Source organism: Diplotaxodon limnothrissa, linkage group LG16 (genome assembly GCF_057381915.1).
Source record: "Diplotaxodon limnothrissa isolate DT_005_m linkage group LG16, D_limnothrissa_male_GT1.1, whole genome shotgun sequence".
In the NCBI taxonomy this organism is placed as follows: Eukaryota; Metazoa; Chordata; class Actinopteri; order Cichliformes; family Cichlidae; genus Diplotaxodon; species Diplotaxodon limnothrissa.
The window spans coordinates 26,354,263-26,371,405 of NC_140611.1; the positions used below are offsets into that span (position 1 = coordinate 26,354,263).

Below are 17,143 nucleotides of genomic sequence, written 5' to 3' on the forward strand. Positions count from 1 at the left end.
CAAAACCAAAATCCAAGTTTGTTGAGTAAATAGCGTTCAAGAGAGTAGCTTAAACTACATGCCTAAACTATGTGTGCAGTGGACTAAATTTCCACACCACCACTTATGTACACGATATGGCTATATAGGGTTTTTTGCATTGCAAGCTAAAGTAATTAATAAATAGGAAAACACCGAGATATAAACATGTCAAGTTTTAATGCATTTGGCTGCGCTTGGAGTTGCCTAGGAGACAGTGACGCCGCCATTCAAACCCGCGGAGCATGGCATGTTGGGATACCTTCCCCATCATGGCGGGGCATCTAGTTGGCTAACGACTACGGTTAGCATATTCAGTGACTTCTTAGCTTCGGGCAATTTGCATTCATTTGGCATCCTCTACGCGGGAAGCGCAGCCATCCAACATTAACACAGTAAGTTTGCGTCACTGAAAGGGCTGTATGATGAACGAACGAACTAATCTGTTTTGTTGAAAGAAGTAGCAGCCAAGTGATTAGCAAACTAAGCTAACGAGCATGCTATGGCTAGCGGTAATGTCCTCGCTGGAGAGCAAGCGGGCAATGAGCCGACATTGAGGCCGAGGTGTGCAGGCAGTATAGTTGTCTTTTACTGCTTTCGTGTTGCCTAGCTGGTAATCGTTTAGGTTAAAGGGAATAATAGTTTGACAAACATCGGAATTATTGTTCTTTAAAAGTAAGCTAACGTTAACTAGCAGCAACCAGCTGCAGTCATCTGTGAATGAACGTTAGCTTTAGCAGCGCAGGCCCGACAGCGGCTTATCTAACGTGTTAACGAACTGTCGCAGTTTGAAACTTTGTGTCCCTTGTTTTCGCCATTCATTTAGCTTTTGGTAAAAAAAAAAAAAAAAAAAAAAAATTAGCTTTTGGTCTGCGAGTACAGGAGGGTTGTATTTCGCAGTTAATCAAAACTGTATTATAATATATCTGTTGCTGAAAGGCCAGCTAAACTAGCTCAAGGTAACTGAATCCAAAAATAATGTGTTCTCTGGCGTTAGCCTTAGCTTTAATAGAGAAACGTAATGTCCACTAAACGTGTTAGCTATTTAACACCGTGTGCATCTTAGCGTAGTATCGTCTTTGTTTTCGTTGAAGTAACCAGTTCTGAATTTATCCTTAAGTGAAGCCTTTACGTCCCGAAATTGGCGTTATTAATAATGTTTGTGAGCATTGGTCCTTTTCGCAGGTTATGTATCCATGCTGGCAAGGACTACTGATGGCTTTGTTAAAGCTTTAGCGTTACAAAACCACTTCGTCCGTGAGTAATGTGCAGAGTTTAATGGAAAGAAAAAACCGAATTAAAATCCTCAAATAAGCAATTGGGACCTGATTGTAAAAGATTTATAGAATCGTTTTTTAGATGTTACTTAAGATGTCCGTTGATCTTAGATTTTGGCTAACGAAGCATTATTGCTTAAAACTACGTGGCTAAGTTACACTGTTGAATACTTTTGAAATATGTTTGCCTTCACATTTAAGATTCACCTTTGTGTGGTAGACGGCAAGGGTAAACTACCTGATTCTGGTTATTATGTGCTAAATGGGTTATGATATTGGCTTATAGTAGACATATTACTGGAAGTGCTAGAAAACTACTTTCTTCAGTAGCGGAATAAAAGAGCGATGTTTTGTTCTTTGGACATGTAAATATTAAAGGATACTCATCTGCTAAATCTGTGTTATCTATGTTGATTTTTCTGGTTGATACTTCATTGTTTATTTCCAGAGTAATCTTGAAGAGTGTTAATTGATAATTTTCCAGAAATATACCAGTTTTAATATGGAAGTTGCTGCTCAAGACAAGGGACTTAAGTGTTAAACGTCAGTCTTTTTAAAAATTAGAGAAATGTAGGAAGATGGCCGTTTGATGGTCTGTTGTTGTTTCACAGTAAAACTTGTGATTAAATATAGGCCAAGCTATTCTGTTTTTCTTTCAGAATATTGTCTGATTTTGATGTACTGGTTTATATCCTTTTTCATAGATGAGCTACCTTAGTTTCCTAGTAGAAGGCTATTCTCAAATAATTCATTTGTTTTGGTAAAATCAAAATCAGTATTAATCGCACCATGGCTATATTATTTGTGAGGGAGCATTAAGTTGGCTTGCCATGGGGACTGGGTAGAGTACACTGTCTTTTTTTTTTTTCTTTCTTTTGTTTTAGAAAAACAGAGCAGCTTTAATCACAGCCCTACTGATTACTTTGGGGCAGTTTTTGTACCTTTGGATAATTGCAGGGGCAAATAAAACACAAGTGTAGTAAAACAAATTTTTCTTCAGACTCATGTTAGGCATTAAGAATATTTCTCCCACGACATTTAAAACCAATTAGATCGGGCTGTTTTTTTTATTAGATACGTGAATACCACTTAAATGGTATTTAGTCATCAACAGTGGTTGACTCATAACAACCAATGATTACTGTTTTGCTCCAAATCAGTAGAAAGTTTTCATCCTTACATGTAGTTTGAGGAAATATTAGCAGTTTCAGTAGCGTTACCAAAATGTATACTAAAGTATGGTGAATCTATACTTCTGTTGGTATGGCATCCGTTTGTTGCTCAAGTTAAATTACCTTTTTCTCTCCCTAGAGTTGAGAGAGGGAACAGCACAACAGTGACATTGAAATAATCTTTTACAAGATCAGCATAACAGCATAATGGAGTGTGCAGTGGACATCCCCTCAGGTAAGCGATGCACAAGCCCCAAAGAGGTCCGAATCTGTTCAGATTTGACTCATTTTGTTTAAGTTTGTTTTTGCCCCACAGATTTCAGTGTTAAAGTGTAAGTATGTGCCTCAGTAAATTTATGTGAAATGAATAAAATATAACTTATATTTATTGTTATCTCTAATTTATGTGAGATTTAAAATAAATGTACAAAAAAATATCAAGTTGCTTTTAATTTCTGTAAAGCTCCATGCTGAACTGGTCTCACTGCATGATTGCGGATGCCTTTTAGTATTCATTTTTGGGATGGATAAACCACAGTATTTGTGCTAGTTTCTCTCCTCTCTTTGTGTAAAGCTCTTTACTTCCCTTTGCACATAGCAAGCCCATTGACATGAAGATAACTAAATGATTAATTAGTCTGTTTACAGTTAATTAGTTATTTTCCCAACAAATAATGATCTGTTCAGAACGAGAGTGACTCACTGGAAACACTGCTTGTTATTAGGCATGGACACAAATACGATCATTGTTGAATATTTGAATAGATAAGATAAGATAGAACTTTATTAATCCCTCGGGTGGGTTCCTCTGGGAAATTCGACTTCCAAAAAAAAGCACAGCAATGACCGAAGTTACAGTTACAATAGTGATTAAATTATTAAAATACAAAAAAAAAAGTAATGGTTTACATGACTGTTCCGTCTGAAAATATTGTTCTTTTGCAATGCTGTGTAAGATGTAATGTCCTATTAGTGCCAGGTGGTGGTAGTATTGATCAGAGCTGTTTACCTATCACTAATAAACAATAAGCAGGCATCTGATTAGTAAAAATGTGTTTACATTGTACAAACAGGAAAATGTAGAACCAAACGCCACTGCAGCTGCCAAAAAGTCGTTTTTTCATCTTGGGTAAAATAATTACCAATAATTAGATCTAGTATTCTCTCAAACAGGTAAAGCTACTATCTAGGTATGCACTGTAATTTGATAGTTGTTTGGGTGGGCTGTGATTGCCAGTGAAAACTAAATTGTGAATGAGATGTCAATCCTTGTATTCCAAGTGTATGGGAAACACAACCTTAAAGCCTGTTGGGAATGATGTAGTTGTTTGGGCACAGGTTTTGCTGCCTGCTGTTCTGTCAGTATCATTGATCAGCTGCTCATCCCATCTACTAGATGCTTGAAACTGGCTGAAGAAGGTTATCAAAACAGACTGAACATTCAGAATATCTCATGCTTCATTATGTTTGACCAGCGCTCTTGAACACCATCTGGCATTCCCCAGAACCATGTACAGAGTTGGTTACAGTTATCCCTCTCTCTAGATGGTTCTAGTTTTCTCTTGAACTGTTTTCACCCAGTGTTGGATTTGATATTGAACAGGATATTCAAGATACCAGCTCCGTGGACACAAAGTCCAGTTTGGAGCACAAAGTCTGTGTGATGTTTTGTTACAAAAGTGTTCGAATTACGCAGGTAATTGTTGAGTGAATTCACAGAGTGTGTGGCCATCACCCTTCCTACTGGGTGCTCTTGCCTTACAAAAAAAAAAAAACAACTATACATGAAAAGTGGTAAATTACCCAACATGGTTCTCTGGGTATTGTCAGTAAGTTTTACCCATATTCTATTGCAATATTTCATTTTATTATCGTTGCCCGACATTATACCGGTATTACCGTGAACGGTATGATATGACCCAACCCTAATGCTGGTGCTAACCAATATCTGTAAACTATCTCATAACAGCTTGCTCACAACATTACACTATAAACTAGATGAACCGTACAGAACTAAATGGTATCTGCTTGCTGTAGATTTTTCATTTTCTGTTTGTCAAAGACTTGTGTAATTTGAAATATTGGATTCCCTGTGCAGGTGAGGGGGAGGCACCTGAGAAAGATGACATGAATGCCAAGGAAGAGCTTGAGCCTTCCCACAAGAAAAACAAGAAACACAGAAAACACAAGAGCAAGAAGAAGAAGAGGCGGAGGAAGGGCGAGAAGGAGAGTAGTTCAGAATCTGGTGCAGAGTCTGATGTTGAGCCTCCACCTCCACCGAGACCTGTCAGGACCACCAGAGCCAGGTTGGAAAAATTTAAAATTCTAAACTAAATGTGAGACTTGATAAGTTGGCACAGTAAAAATTGTACATTACTTAATATTTAGGATTTTTTTTCTTGCATACAAAAGCAATTGATTAATAAAAGTTTCATTTTCCAAAACAAAATAATCAGTTTTGTTATTCAGAAGTGCTTAGATTTCTGTAGTTGACTCTTTGCCGTTACTGTACATGGACTGATTCATGCTTACTCTTGTGCCTTGAAGGCCTACATTTGACCAAGGAAAATCCTGTATTCAAACCATTGGAAATTATTTGCAATCTTAAATTTTAATAAGAATATTTTCTTCTTCCTGCTCCTTTTCACACATGGTTGTAGTGCTTTATTGATAGAAAGTGTGGTTTGTTTGTTTGATCTGTTGTACCAAGTGTGAAATAAATAAATGAAATGAAGATGTGATTGTTCATTATGTAAGTCATAATTGTAGACAAATGTAATCTGACTAAAACAACACATAGACGTTGCATTTTTCTTTTTAATGTAAGTAGAAATAACTGAAATTGTAAACCACTAAAATAATATAAAAGTTGAAGTTGTTTTAAAAAAGGCCTATATTAAATGGGAAGCTTTTCTAAGAAAAGTCACAAGGTGCCTTTTTTGTTGGGCACAGACTGCACGAATTATAAAGATTTTTGATGGATCTGTTCTCTTTTGATGAGCAGTTTGAGAGGAATCACAACATTTAATCAGCTACCTCAACAACCAATGATCTGTGTCCTCTCTAAACCGTGGTGCAGAACAGACACGTGCACATTATCTGAATTTCCTAAAGGTCTATGTCTACATGTTGTATCTTTCTTTTGTTGGTACCATTCATTCAATTGAAATTGCATGACTGTCTGCATCTCTTTTAAAACACTCATGACAAATCAATTTTGTCTAAATGAGCCCATGGTTGCAATTAGGCTGACCTCCACTTCAAAGCCAGTTAACAGATCTATACATCTGCGCATAAAAGTAGCAGGTTTTGCCTTTGACTAAAGACTTAATGAATTCTGAATCAACCCAGTGTGCTATTTCAATAAATTTTCACTGTCTGTGAACCTTTTTTGATAGATTAGCTGAATTTTTTTGTTTCAAGTGTGTTAAATTTTTTTTTTAGCAGATTAACAAAGAAAAATCTCTTTAACTTAGTTTTTGTTGTATTTTTAGTGCCAGACTGGCAGCAGCTGCAGGAGTTGGAGACCAAGGAATCAAGGAAGAAAGCAAAAAGGATCCAATTACAGGTAGGAGAAAGTCAGACATGGCTATAATTGATAATTGCTTAAAAAGCAATGGTGTAATGTCAACTTTTTTTTTTTTGTCTTCTTTTTCTTTCTAAATTGTGATTTTCTTCAGATCGTATTGATACAGAGGGAGAGACAAAATCCAAAAAACAAAAAAGGCATGCAGCTAAAAAGAAGAAAAAAAAGAGAAAGAAAGATGAAAAGCAGGAAAGGAAATCCCCATCTCGCTCCCCTTCTGAAAGCAGCTCTGCCTCAGGTTCAGACTCTGAAGGTGAAGGAGGCAAAGCATCTGGTGGTGGTAAATACTCTCCAGCTGTGGCATCTGACCTCAAAGAACCAGTATCCAGACTGGTTCCAAAAGGCAAACGAGGGGAGGAGAAACCCCTTCCCATCATTGAGCAGAAATCTGAATTGCTTGGAGTCAAAAAAGAAGAGACATCAGATATCGATGTGCCCACAACTGAGGCGCAGGACAGTAACATTAATGAATTGGAGGAGAAGCCTATGAGATCACCCCCTGTAGACCAGGAAGAGGCAGTCCAGATGGCAACAGTTAAAACAGAGTGCAGTCAGGGAGATGGTACATTCAGCCATGCCCAGGAATTGCCTGACATAATCCCAAAACAGGAAGGTGCTGCTCAAAGAGATGACCCAGTACTGAAAGATCAGACAAATTCAATTCAAGGGGCGAAAGTCACGGAGGATGAATTGCGTAATTCTCCTTCACCTTCCAGAACCGTAGAAATAAAGAAGAGTGAGTCAGGCCCAAGTCGGTCACCATCACGTAGTCCCAGCAGGCAGGAGTCTCAGACAACATCATTAGTGAAAGAACGGTCAAGAACCCATTCCAGGTCAACCTCAAAGGGAAAACGATCTGCAACTCCTATAAAGCACGCCCGTTCTCGGTCCCGCTCCGAGACCCCTAAATCCCAGACGAAGTCACTGTCTCCCCCCCGCAAGTCTCCGAAAAGAGTAAGCCGTCGGTCCCGATCTACTTCTCACTCTGTCACCCCTAAAAAGAAAGTGTCAAAGTCTCCAAGGAAGTCCAGGTCTCCGAAACGGCGGAGGAGTTCCCTATCTGTTTCCCCAAAGCGTCGTCATCCTTCTCCGTCTCCAAAAAGAAAGATATCACGGTCCCCTAAACGTGACAGGCGGAGGTCACCATCTCTATCTCGGTCTCCGAGGAGAAGTCGAAGGTCAAAGTCTCGTTCCCGTGGAGGCACGCGGCACTCCAGGACCCGCTCACCTCGCCGTGGGGGTGGAGTTGGCAGACGTTCGCTGTCACGTTCAATCACTAGACCACGCCGCTCCCACTCTAGATCCAGACGTCCCTTTGGCCGCTCCAGATCACGATCACCAGCAAGACGTACTGGAGGGAGACGCTCCAGGAGTCGATCCTTGTCTCGGCGCAAGCGATCACCACTCCCCAGATCCCGTCGTTCAAGATCTCGGTCGGTCCGCAGGAGCAGACGAACTCGGTCACGTTCTATTGTAGTGCTTAAGCGCAGTCGTCGCTCCAGATCCAGGAGTCCCCGCAAACGAACAAAATCCAGGACCCCTCCCTCCAGACGGCGGTCTAAATCCCGATCTCCAGTCAGAAGGCGCTCTCGTTCCCCTGCTAAGAGAAATCGTTCACCACCACGGTCTAGTAGACGGTCTAGGTCTCGCTCATTGACTCGAAGACACCGGTTAAAGTCACATTCACCACCGCCTAGCAAAAGGAGGTCCAAAACTCCGAGGAAGAGTGGAAGAAGATCAAAGTCTAAATCTGAGTCTGCCGACTGCAGGTCTAGGTCTGAGTCAAGTGGTGGGCTTTCTGACAGCTCATCTCCAGCCAGATCCACATCTCCTTCCCCAGTTAAACAGAAGAAGCCCCCCTTGCTTAAGGTTGCTGGGGAAAATGGAGGACTTGCAGCTACAGAAGGTGAGACCTTTTCCCTTCAAAATATTTAAGTAAGCCATTGAAACCAATGTTTTTCTCCAGATGTTTTTATCTTCATATAAGTGTCCCAATTCATGTATTGCCCATTAGATTCAAGTAATCAATCATTTAATTGATTGATTGGTTTAGTTTATGCAAATGTGCATATCTTCATATGATATGTCATTGACGTTGCAGGTGCTTGGAAGCCAGTACTCCCAGCAACATCTTCCAGCTCTGAAATTGGGAATTCTTCAGAAAAGTTGCAGGATGAACTTGTTAATCAGACAAGTTCAGATTCTCCTCAAAAAGGGGGAGATGTTTCCAGGTCCAGGTCTGTTTCTCAAGAGCCTGGCACTGGCACGGATGGGTCAGATTGTTCGGAAGGCTCAGATGAGGAAGTGGAATCTCCAGTTAAAACGGGATCCAAAAGCCAGAGAAGCTCCTCACGTTCAGCATCTCCAGAAGTACAGAAAAAGCAGCTTTCCCCATCTCCCTCACCTGCGGAGCACAGAAAACTTTCTCGTTCAACTTCATCACCTCGGCGTTCAGCATCAAAGTCTACATCCAGAAGAAAACTGTCCAGGTTTGTTTTGTGGTATTACATGATACCAAAATAGTAAACGAGAGAAATCTCTCCCTCTTGCTTGTTCTGTAGTTGTTAAACTGTTGGACTGTGTACAGATATTAAATGTGAGTACAGTGTACGGTTATCAGTCTTATCATTTACCTTCCCTTAGGTCCAAGTCTCCAGTGAAGAAAAGAGAATCTGTTTCTCCATCAGAGAGGAAGAAGCGGCGGTCCAAATCTCGGAGCCCTGCACGTCGTCGGAGATCAAGGTCACGGTCTGCCACGCGACGCAAGCGCTCACGGTCCAAGTCACGAACCAAAACGCGCCGGTCCAAGTCCCGTTCTGCAACCCGCAGGAGGCGATCTCGTTCACACTCACCAAATCCCAGAGGAAGGAGGAAGTCCACAGAAAGGAGTAAGCGCTCTAAGAGTCGCTCCACTGGCCGCAGAAAAAGGTCCAGATCAGGAGATAGAAGCAGGCGATCCAGATCTCGTTCACCGGATCGTAGACGCAGGTCAAGGTCGAGGGGTCGAGGGAGGCGCCCAGTATTTCGCAGTCGATCCTTTGACAGACGAGACAGGTGGAAGAGGGAACCTAGCCACTCTCCAGTTCTCATCCTCCGCAAACAACGTCGCTCAGGTTCCCGGACACGACGCAGCACCAGCAAGACTCCTCCACGGCTGACTGATCTGGGTAAGACATTTTGATGTCATATTTCTAAACATTTATGCAACGTGTTTACGTGATTTTTCTTTTTGTGCTCCACATATGCAAGAGGTTTTGTTTCTTAATTCCATTTGCTTTATCTAAGCTTCCTTTGCCCTAATGTGTTTCCCCTCATTCTGTCAATCTTTTACCCTCCTTTCCTCAGATAAGGATCAGTTGCTCGAGATAGCCAAGGCTAATGCTGCTGCCATGTGTGCCAAGGCCGGGGTTCCAATTCCTGAGAGTCTTCGACCAAAAGCCATCCTTCAGCTCCCTCTGCCTACTCCATCTCCTTCCCCCATCTCCTTACCTTTACCTTTGCCCCTTCCAATGGGCATGGGAATGCCAAACATGCCGAATATGCCCAACATTGGTCCAATGGGGTTACCAAATATTCCGGGAATACCCAGCATGTCAAACATCACTATGAGTGCTGCTGTGGCAAGTATGACAGCAGCTACTATGACCGCTGCCTTGACCAACATGGGTGCCCTGGCGGCCATGCCTCCCCTTGCTCCACTTCCTACAATAACTAACAAGCCTCCCCCGTGCCTTGTCCCACCAACACCATCTCTTAACCTGGACCACATCGAGGAAGCCAAGAGGAAAGTCACTCAACAGGCTAACATACATACCATCAAAGAGCTTACTGAGGTAAACGTGTGGTTTTGCTTCAGATTTTGATTGACGTTGCTGTTTTTCTGAAATCATGTGGAACAGAAAATATTGTAGTGCAGTGATTTTTTTTTGTTTTTGTTTTTATTTATTAATTTTTTTTAAATCGTTCAAGGCTTTAGTACATTTATCTTTTTATTTGAGTAGGTTTATGTCTATTGAAAGAATAATGTGTTGGATATAGCCATCTAAAACAAATCACGGTAAGTGCAAATTGAAAGCAGTTAGAATATTAAATATTTGACATAGTGACATAATGTTTTTCAGGGTTCAGTTATATTGAGGTGAAGTTGTTTGTCACCATGCAAAGAACACAATGGAATTTCTTTTGCTTGTGTTTTCTACTTTTGAACCCCATAACATTTCTGTAATGGTTCATATATGTAAAGTATGGACCATTCTTTACCTGATGTTTTTTTTTTTTTTTTGTAGAAGTGTAAGATGATAGCAAATAGCAAGGAGGAGATGGCCACTGCTAAACCACATGTCTCAGATGATGAAAGCTAAACACCCCAACCCTCAAGGTAAATGTCTGTCTTTATTTCATTTCTATATTAGTCTGTACCTTCGTCTTTATTAGGGCTGCCACAAACGATTATTTTGATAGTCGACTAGTCACCGATTATTTTTGCGATTAGTCGACTAATCAGATCATGCATCCATTGAATGTAAAACGTACAGCTTATTGCACCAGCATGCATCTGCTCTTATATAACAATCATTAGCTTACAGTTTTAAGTGTTTAAGGTATGTGCTAACTAAAAATAAAGACAGGATGATAGTTTATTAAATTTTAATGAAGTTTGCAGATTGTTTCGGTGGAGTTTAATAAACTCAGCCGTCTGCTCCTTGCTATCTAAAATATAACAGGACACTGGAGTATATTCTCGAGCGTCTCACACTTCTGATACCGTAATCAGTTGTCTGCTTGACGTTTATTCAGCTGTGTAAAAACTATAACTTTAATCTCAGCCTCAGATTTACTCAGGGACAAATAAAATACTGAAAAAAGCCAAACAATAACATTTTTAAGTTATCTAAGTGACTTATATATGTTTAACCTGAGTAGCGAAAGACGGCGGTGGGTTTGAAAACGATTTGCCGGAAGTCCGGTGTTCTCACCGGCTCTAGTGAGCCTTGAACCTCGGCTAGCTAATGAGCTAGTGGGTAACAGACGTCTCCGAAAACGGAGCGCTTTTGAAAATATGTGGTGTCTGATAAACTGAGCAGATGTTTGAAGTTTACACAGCTACATTCTCGTCTGAAAATATGTTAAACATTTATTTTGTGACCCAGAAAGAATAATAAGAGTAATATTAAAACTAACTAGCTGCCGCCATTGTTGGAAACTGAGCAGGGCTGCGATGGGCCGCGCTATGAATTCTGGGACACAGTTTCTTCTTCTTCAGCGTTTAATGGCAGCTGGCGTCCTTGTACATGCAATGCTGCCATCTTCTGTTTCAGTCCGTTATTACACTCTTAAATCCTACTACTTATTCCTGCGTCTTTTGGGATCTTACAAAGCTTCCAACGACACGTCGACTATTAACTTCGACGATTTTGATAGTAATCGTGGCAGCCCTAGTCTTTATATTAATTTCATAAATTATACATTATTCTCCTGTAGGTTCCTCATTCTGCTATGTGCTGCAACACCTTTCAGCAGCTTAGTCATTAGGCTCCATCAAATAAACTTTTTAAATTTAATTTTTATATAATTGAATCACACAAAGTTATAGCCCATCAAATGTGAAGTGTCCGTGTTGTACATTCAGAAAGGTGTAGCATTCATTATTTTCTAAGGAATGACTTGTAAACTCTTTGAAATTATAAACATTTTAAAAGTGATAATGAATAATGTGTCTGGTTTTTATTAGAGATGGCACGATACCACTTTTTTATGTCCGATACCGATACCGATATCATAAATTTGGATATCTGCCGATACCGATATGAATCCGATATAGTGTTTTTTAATCAACAAAACTGTTTTTTAAAATATCTTGCTGCATTTTGCAAGTCTGCAAGTTCATACTCAAGTTTAAAACAACAACTACACTAAAGCTATTCTGTTATACCTGTATACAAAAAAAATATTTCATAGTTCAGCAATACTGATCAATCTAATAAACTTAGACCTACACCATCCTCCCTATTCTGGTATTTTAAAGAGTACTTAGTGTAAATATTAAGCAACCTAACTAATAGGGTTCCAACTCCCAGCAACAACAAAAATAAATAAATAAAAAATAGGGAACCACCCCTCACACTCCACCTCATGATGCTTAATCAACGTAATCAACCTTAATTTGATGCAGTGTGAAAAAAAAATGCACAGAAATCAATTATTTTTCAAGAAATATTAAATAGATTCAACATCTTTCTTCAACAAAATTGCAGACTGCACAGATGGTACCTTCCCAAAGGAAAATGTACTATAGCTTACTAGGGTATATATTAGACTTAATAGTTACTATATACAGTAATTGACTTCTATTCATTTTACATCAAATTAAAACTTTGGCTGTCAGATAATTATTTATTAAAAGCTAGACATTTTAAATGAGAATAAGAAAGAAAAGTATGTCTTTGTGCCCCCTTTTCCCAGTTAATGCCCTATCGGCCCCCCTGGCTAAACTTTGCTAGATCCGCCCCTGCACAGTTACCAGCCGTCAGCTACGTAGAAAAAGATCCTGGTGTAGAAAGTAATATTAAATAAATGCTAATAACAGCTTATCAAGCTTAAACGTGCTGCTGTTGTTCAGCCGCTGGTTTGCTCTTTCTGGCGCAAAGTGGACCAAAAACAAACAAGAGAGACTCACGACAGAAAAGCCGATCAGCTGATCATTAGCAGTTTCACGATTGAAGTAGCAGCCGGAGAGCGAGAGGCAGTCGCTCGTTAAGCTTAACGTGGGAATGCTTTACAAACATTCAGAGATGGACTTACACACTTGCTTTACTTCTCTCGGGGATAACTTTGTCGGAGATGAAATGCCAGGTTGCTAGCGAAGCTCCAAATGCTATCCAGACCACCGACAGGTCCCGCATGCCACAGCTGCTCTATCACGTGATGCATACTGCTCCGACGTTCTGAGTTACGGCGTGTTGCAAGTTTTGTGAGGTGCTTTCGTGATATTTAATGGATCGGATTACATTTTTTATTTTTCTCCGATATCCGATCCAGTAATTTAGGTCAGTATCGGACCGATACCGATACGTAATATCGGATCGGTCCATCTCTAGTTTTTATCTGACTGTTTGCTGTGATTAGTGTGGGCTGATTGTTTGTCCATAATTGTGATGAAGTCAGGCCTCATTTACAAGTAATCACTTTAAAATCTTGGCAATTCCAAAGAGTTCACAAGTTCTTTGTTTTACGGTAACTACATTACTAAATCACTAAAGCCAACTGTGCAATTTCAGCTTTAAAATTGCACATTTACTATTATAGCTGCTCATCTGACAGTTGAAAATATAAATTTTACTTTTGTTCTTGTAAATGACACCATTTGTGTTCCCCATAGCAACGGAGACCTCTAAATATGTTATTTTTGTTCATGCAAATATTTAGGCACTAGGTCATATATTAGCCTGGAAAGGCATGCAGCTTTTAGTCTATAGCTGGTGGACAACAACTTGTGCACTGCCAAAACGCCTTGAGTGGAGCGCCCCCCTCTAATTTTAGTACTAATTTAGAACACAAGCATGTCAACATCAGTAGAGCTATTATAGTTTAAGCTCACAGGGTATACGGACCTGAGAACAGCTATACCAAACCAAATAATTCAGAAAAAATAAATGCACATTACAGCCCTGTTTTTGTGCATAGATGGTGATCATTTAATCAGTTTTGTGATTTTTGTCGATTATTCAAACTAGACAAAATACCATACATTTATATTTTCCTCTGTCTTTGTCTCTATACAGCCTCTTCCCTCGAAGGACTGAAGGAAAACATTTTTTGTCTTTTCCCCCCCAAAAGGACTTTTCTCTCTGTTAGACAGATGACTTGGTTGAGTGGAGGAGCACTGTAGTTGTCATACACAACATAGGAGTACTGGCCACTGCCCACTCTGCTCCCCGGTTTGTAGGAGTGAGATACAACCAGACTTCCACCTGTGATGCCACTGAGAAAACTGGGGACTCTGGGGCGTGCAACAGTTGGACGACTGTACTGTGTGTGTGTGCGTGTGTGTTTGTACATAGTGACTTACACCACCAACACCTCAGTGTTTCTGCTTATGCAAGCAGTCACTGTTGTAAAGACTGAAGAGGAAACAAACCAAACTAGTGGCGCAAGTGTTTTTGTAAACTGCCTCCAAATTTCTCTACATTTGTTTTACCTTCATGCTTTCTTAAGAATTGTGTTCAGTGGAGACTGTTTCCTTGTTCTGCTGTATTTTTCCCTCGGTTATCTCTAGTCCCTGATTTTATAAATAAATAATGCATATTAAGGTAGAGATAGTAGATCCTCACGTGTTTTAATAAGCTTGGATCTCCAGGGTGTGTGAGTAACCACAGGTTCTTTTGAAGGAAAGAGTCATTTGAATATATAGGTTGCCAAAAAAAAAAAGAGTGCTTGAATTGTGGCAATGAAAAAAAGAATTTCATTTCACTAAACATGACTAATTCAGTTTGTACTGCCCTGGGTGTTCTCCCCCTCCCCCCTGTTTTTATAGCACCAAGCTGATCTTTGATTCTGTCCTGGTCTTTCATTTGGGCTTTGTTGGGATGTTTTGAACTTAGGAACATGTTTTGCTTCAAATTTTGAAAGGGGAGTTTATTTTTCCATCAGTATGGCAACAAGTGCCATTTGTCAGGCATGACAAGCAGTCGAGATTGATGGGCTGTCTTAGAGGTACTTAAGACAAGTGGTGAATATCCTATATTCAGATCACAGGCAGAAACGGTTGAGAAGGTTTCCTGATGAGAAAAAAGAGGGGTGCATATTCATAGAGTTCATCAGTACAGGTTTATCAGGTTTTTAGTTTACACATTTAAATGTCAGTTGTTTGTGTTTATGGGCCTTTTTTTTAAGAGGCAGACATGGCATGTCAGTACCAAGAAAGGTATGGTTGTATTGTACTGAGCTGGGGTTAGCGCATGGTTAATACTGTAGAATGAGTTGACGATGCTCTGTTTTTGTGTATTTGACAATCAGGTTATTTCTCTCAATATGCTTGTTTTGAAGAAAGAACTGTAGCTGCTTGAAATGTACACGTCTTGTACTCAGGTGGCAAATACAAGTGAATTGATATCAAGAAAAGTGTATCGTGCAAACATGAAACGCCCAACAAACCCTTTTGATTTAATTTCATCACATTTAATATTTGCTTTCCATGTAAATGCTATTACATTATCCTGTATTATGTGGGCCGGGAAAACATGTTTCATAGAATTAATTTGTCCCTAACTGAAGAACAAAGACAAACTTGGTGCTCTTGGGAAAACTGACAGGGACGAGCTTCTTCTTCTTCTTCTTCTTCTTCTTTTTTTTTTTTTTTGCTGGTTTTACAAAAATCTTGCACTCATAATTCATTTGTTTTCATTAGAGGGAGGAATATTCCTGAATCCATCTGGCTTTGTCTTCCTCCCATGCCCAGGGCTGTTTAACTGTTGGAGGGAATCTGAAAGTTTTAACAAGACTTATTCGGTTGACTTGATCCCTGAGGTAGCTATTTTAATGAAAGAAAAAAACAAGGTGATGCATTTTAGGATTTTTTCTTTTTCTTTTTTGGTCATTTGAATATTACATCGCTTGCTTTGTACATAAATGTGTCGATGATTATTAAAAACCTCAATGATAAGTACTTCTGATCTCCTGTTCTTTGTTGACTTTAGTCATTTTTATGTGGATCTTAATTTCTGGAGAAATTTCCAGTGACATCATCATCATTACAAAACATTATTTTGAATATTACAAGAATTAGTATAAATATTAACTAGTAAAGCTTCCCATAGAGGGTGTGTGCATTTTCAGCTGCAAGCTGTGCTGTACTAACATGCATCGCAATAAATAAATTTAAAAAAAAAATTATCCACAGTTTATAGTGTTTGTGTGAAGAAATTTTCCGTTGTGATTTTAAAGGTGTGTGGCGATACACTGGCATGATGGGTGATTTGAAGTGGATTTAACACATCTTGTTCATACTTAAGCTAGAGGTTTTGGATATGTAGAAAAACGAATGGATACTAGTACTACTATTTGGCAAAGCGATGTGAACACTTGGATGCATAAGTAGATGACATTGTTTAAAGAAATTGATTTTGTGTCTTGTATTGCATGGTAAGAACCACCCTTAATGAATTAAATTCTCCAAACTCTGAAACAATGCACTGCTCAATATTCCATCAAATGTCTCTTGGTTCTGTCTAGTGGAGTCAAAGACTTCTCTCTAAATTTACCAGTTTGCGGGGGTGTTTTTAAATATATATATATTTTTTAAGGGAAGGGAACAGCATGGTTTAAATGATCTCTACTGAATTTGTAGAGTCATATTAAATTGTGGTGGCGATGTAATTGTGTGGGTGATGTTTTCTTGGCACCCTTTTTAGCCCTTTCGTATAAACTGAGCATAATTTAAACATCACAGAATCAGAATCCTTGTTACTGATAAAGTGTCTGTACACATACAAGGAAGAGGGCTCCGGATATTTCTTTGGTCTCAGTGTACTACATAATAAACAACAGCAACTAAGTGTTGTTGCTGACCATGTCCATCCCTCTGTGACCACAGTGCACCCATTTTTGGTGGAAACATATTGAAAATAATAACACCTTCCTAAAATGTGGGCATGACACTTTTTAAAGAAAAATGCAATTATATTAAAGTGATAGAATTCAAGAGAAATTGCCAAGTTATATGAAAAGAAATATCAAATTTATATGGTGTGAAGCCGGTGCTGACACATCAGTGCTGTGTTGATGGCAGAAACCTCCATAACAGGCTACGCTACGTCCAGATGAACAGAATCAACTTTTTGGGATTTCCTTACCCTGATGATTGAGCATGGTTTAAGACACTCCATAATAGGGATACGTAGCGATGGAGCTCAACTGCACAGTCTATACAAGTTATTGATTTGGAAGAGTGTTTGTTGGTGTGTGAGCAGTTTGTATTTTCTCTGTTTAAAAAAAAAAAAAAAAAAAGATAGATAGATAGAGATAATGATAATGTTTGAACTGGGCTTGTGCTACTATATCCTCAATGCTTAGATAATTAAAATGCCCTTTCA

The 17,143-nt window shown here is 39.4% G+C and overlaps 1 protein-coding gene across 1 annotated transcript; it reads left to right on the forward strand.

The window, feature by feature from the left end:
• The first annotated feature begins 293 nt into the window (after window positions 1-293).
• sona (SON DNA and RNA binding protein a) lies at window positions 294-15,609 on the forward strand. Its single transcript, XM_085374805.1, has 10 exons — window positions 294-413; window positions 2,607-2,702; window positions 4,566-4,773; window positions 5,962-6,035; window positions 6,148-7,959; window positions 8,155-8,542; window positions 8,697-9,220; window positions 9,399-9,886; window positions 10,340-10,431; window positions 13,835-15,609. The coding sequence occupies exons 2-9, from the start codon at window positions 2,675-2,677 to the stop codon at window positions 10,412-10,414; spliced, it is 3,597 nt and encodes a 1,198-aa protein (XP_085230931.1). The 5' UTR covers window positions 294-413; window positions 2,607-2,674; the 3' UTR covers window positions 10,415-10,431; window positions 13,835-15,609.
• Window positions 15,610-17,143: the final 1,534 nt, after the last annotated feature.

Coding starts and splice junctions, on each gene's coding strand:
- sona (XM_085374805.1), top strand. CDS start 2,675: ATGGAGTGTGCAGTGGACATCCCCTCAG. Junction 9,221..9,398: donor TCCACGGCTGACTGATCTGG/GTAAGACATTTT, acceptor TCCTTTCCTCAG/ATAAGGATCAGTTGCTCGAG. Junction 9,887..10,339: donor CCATCAAAGAGCTTACTGAG/GTAAACGTGTGG, acceptor TTTTTTTTGTAG/AAGTGTAAGATGATAGCAAA.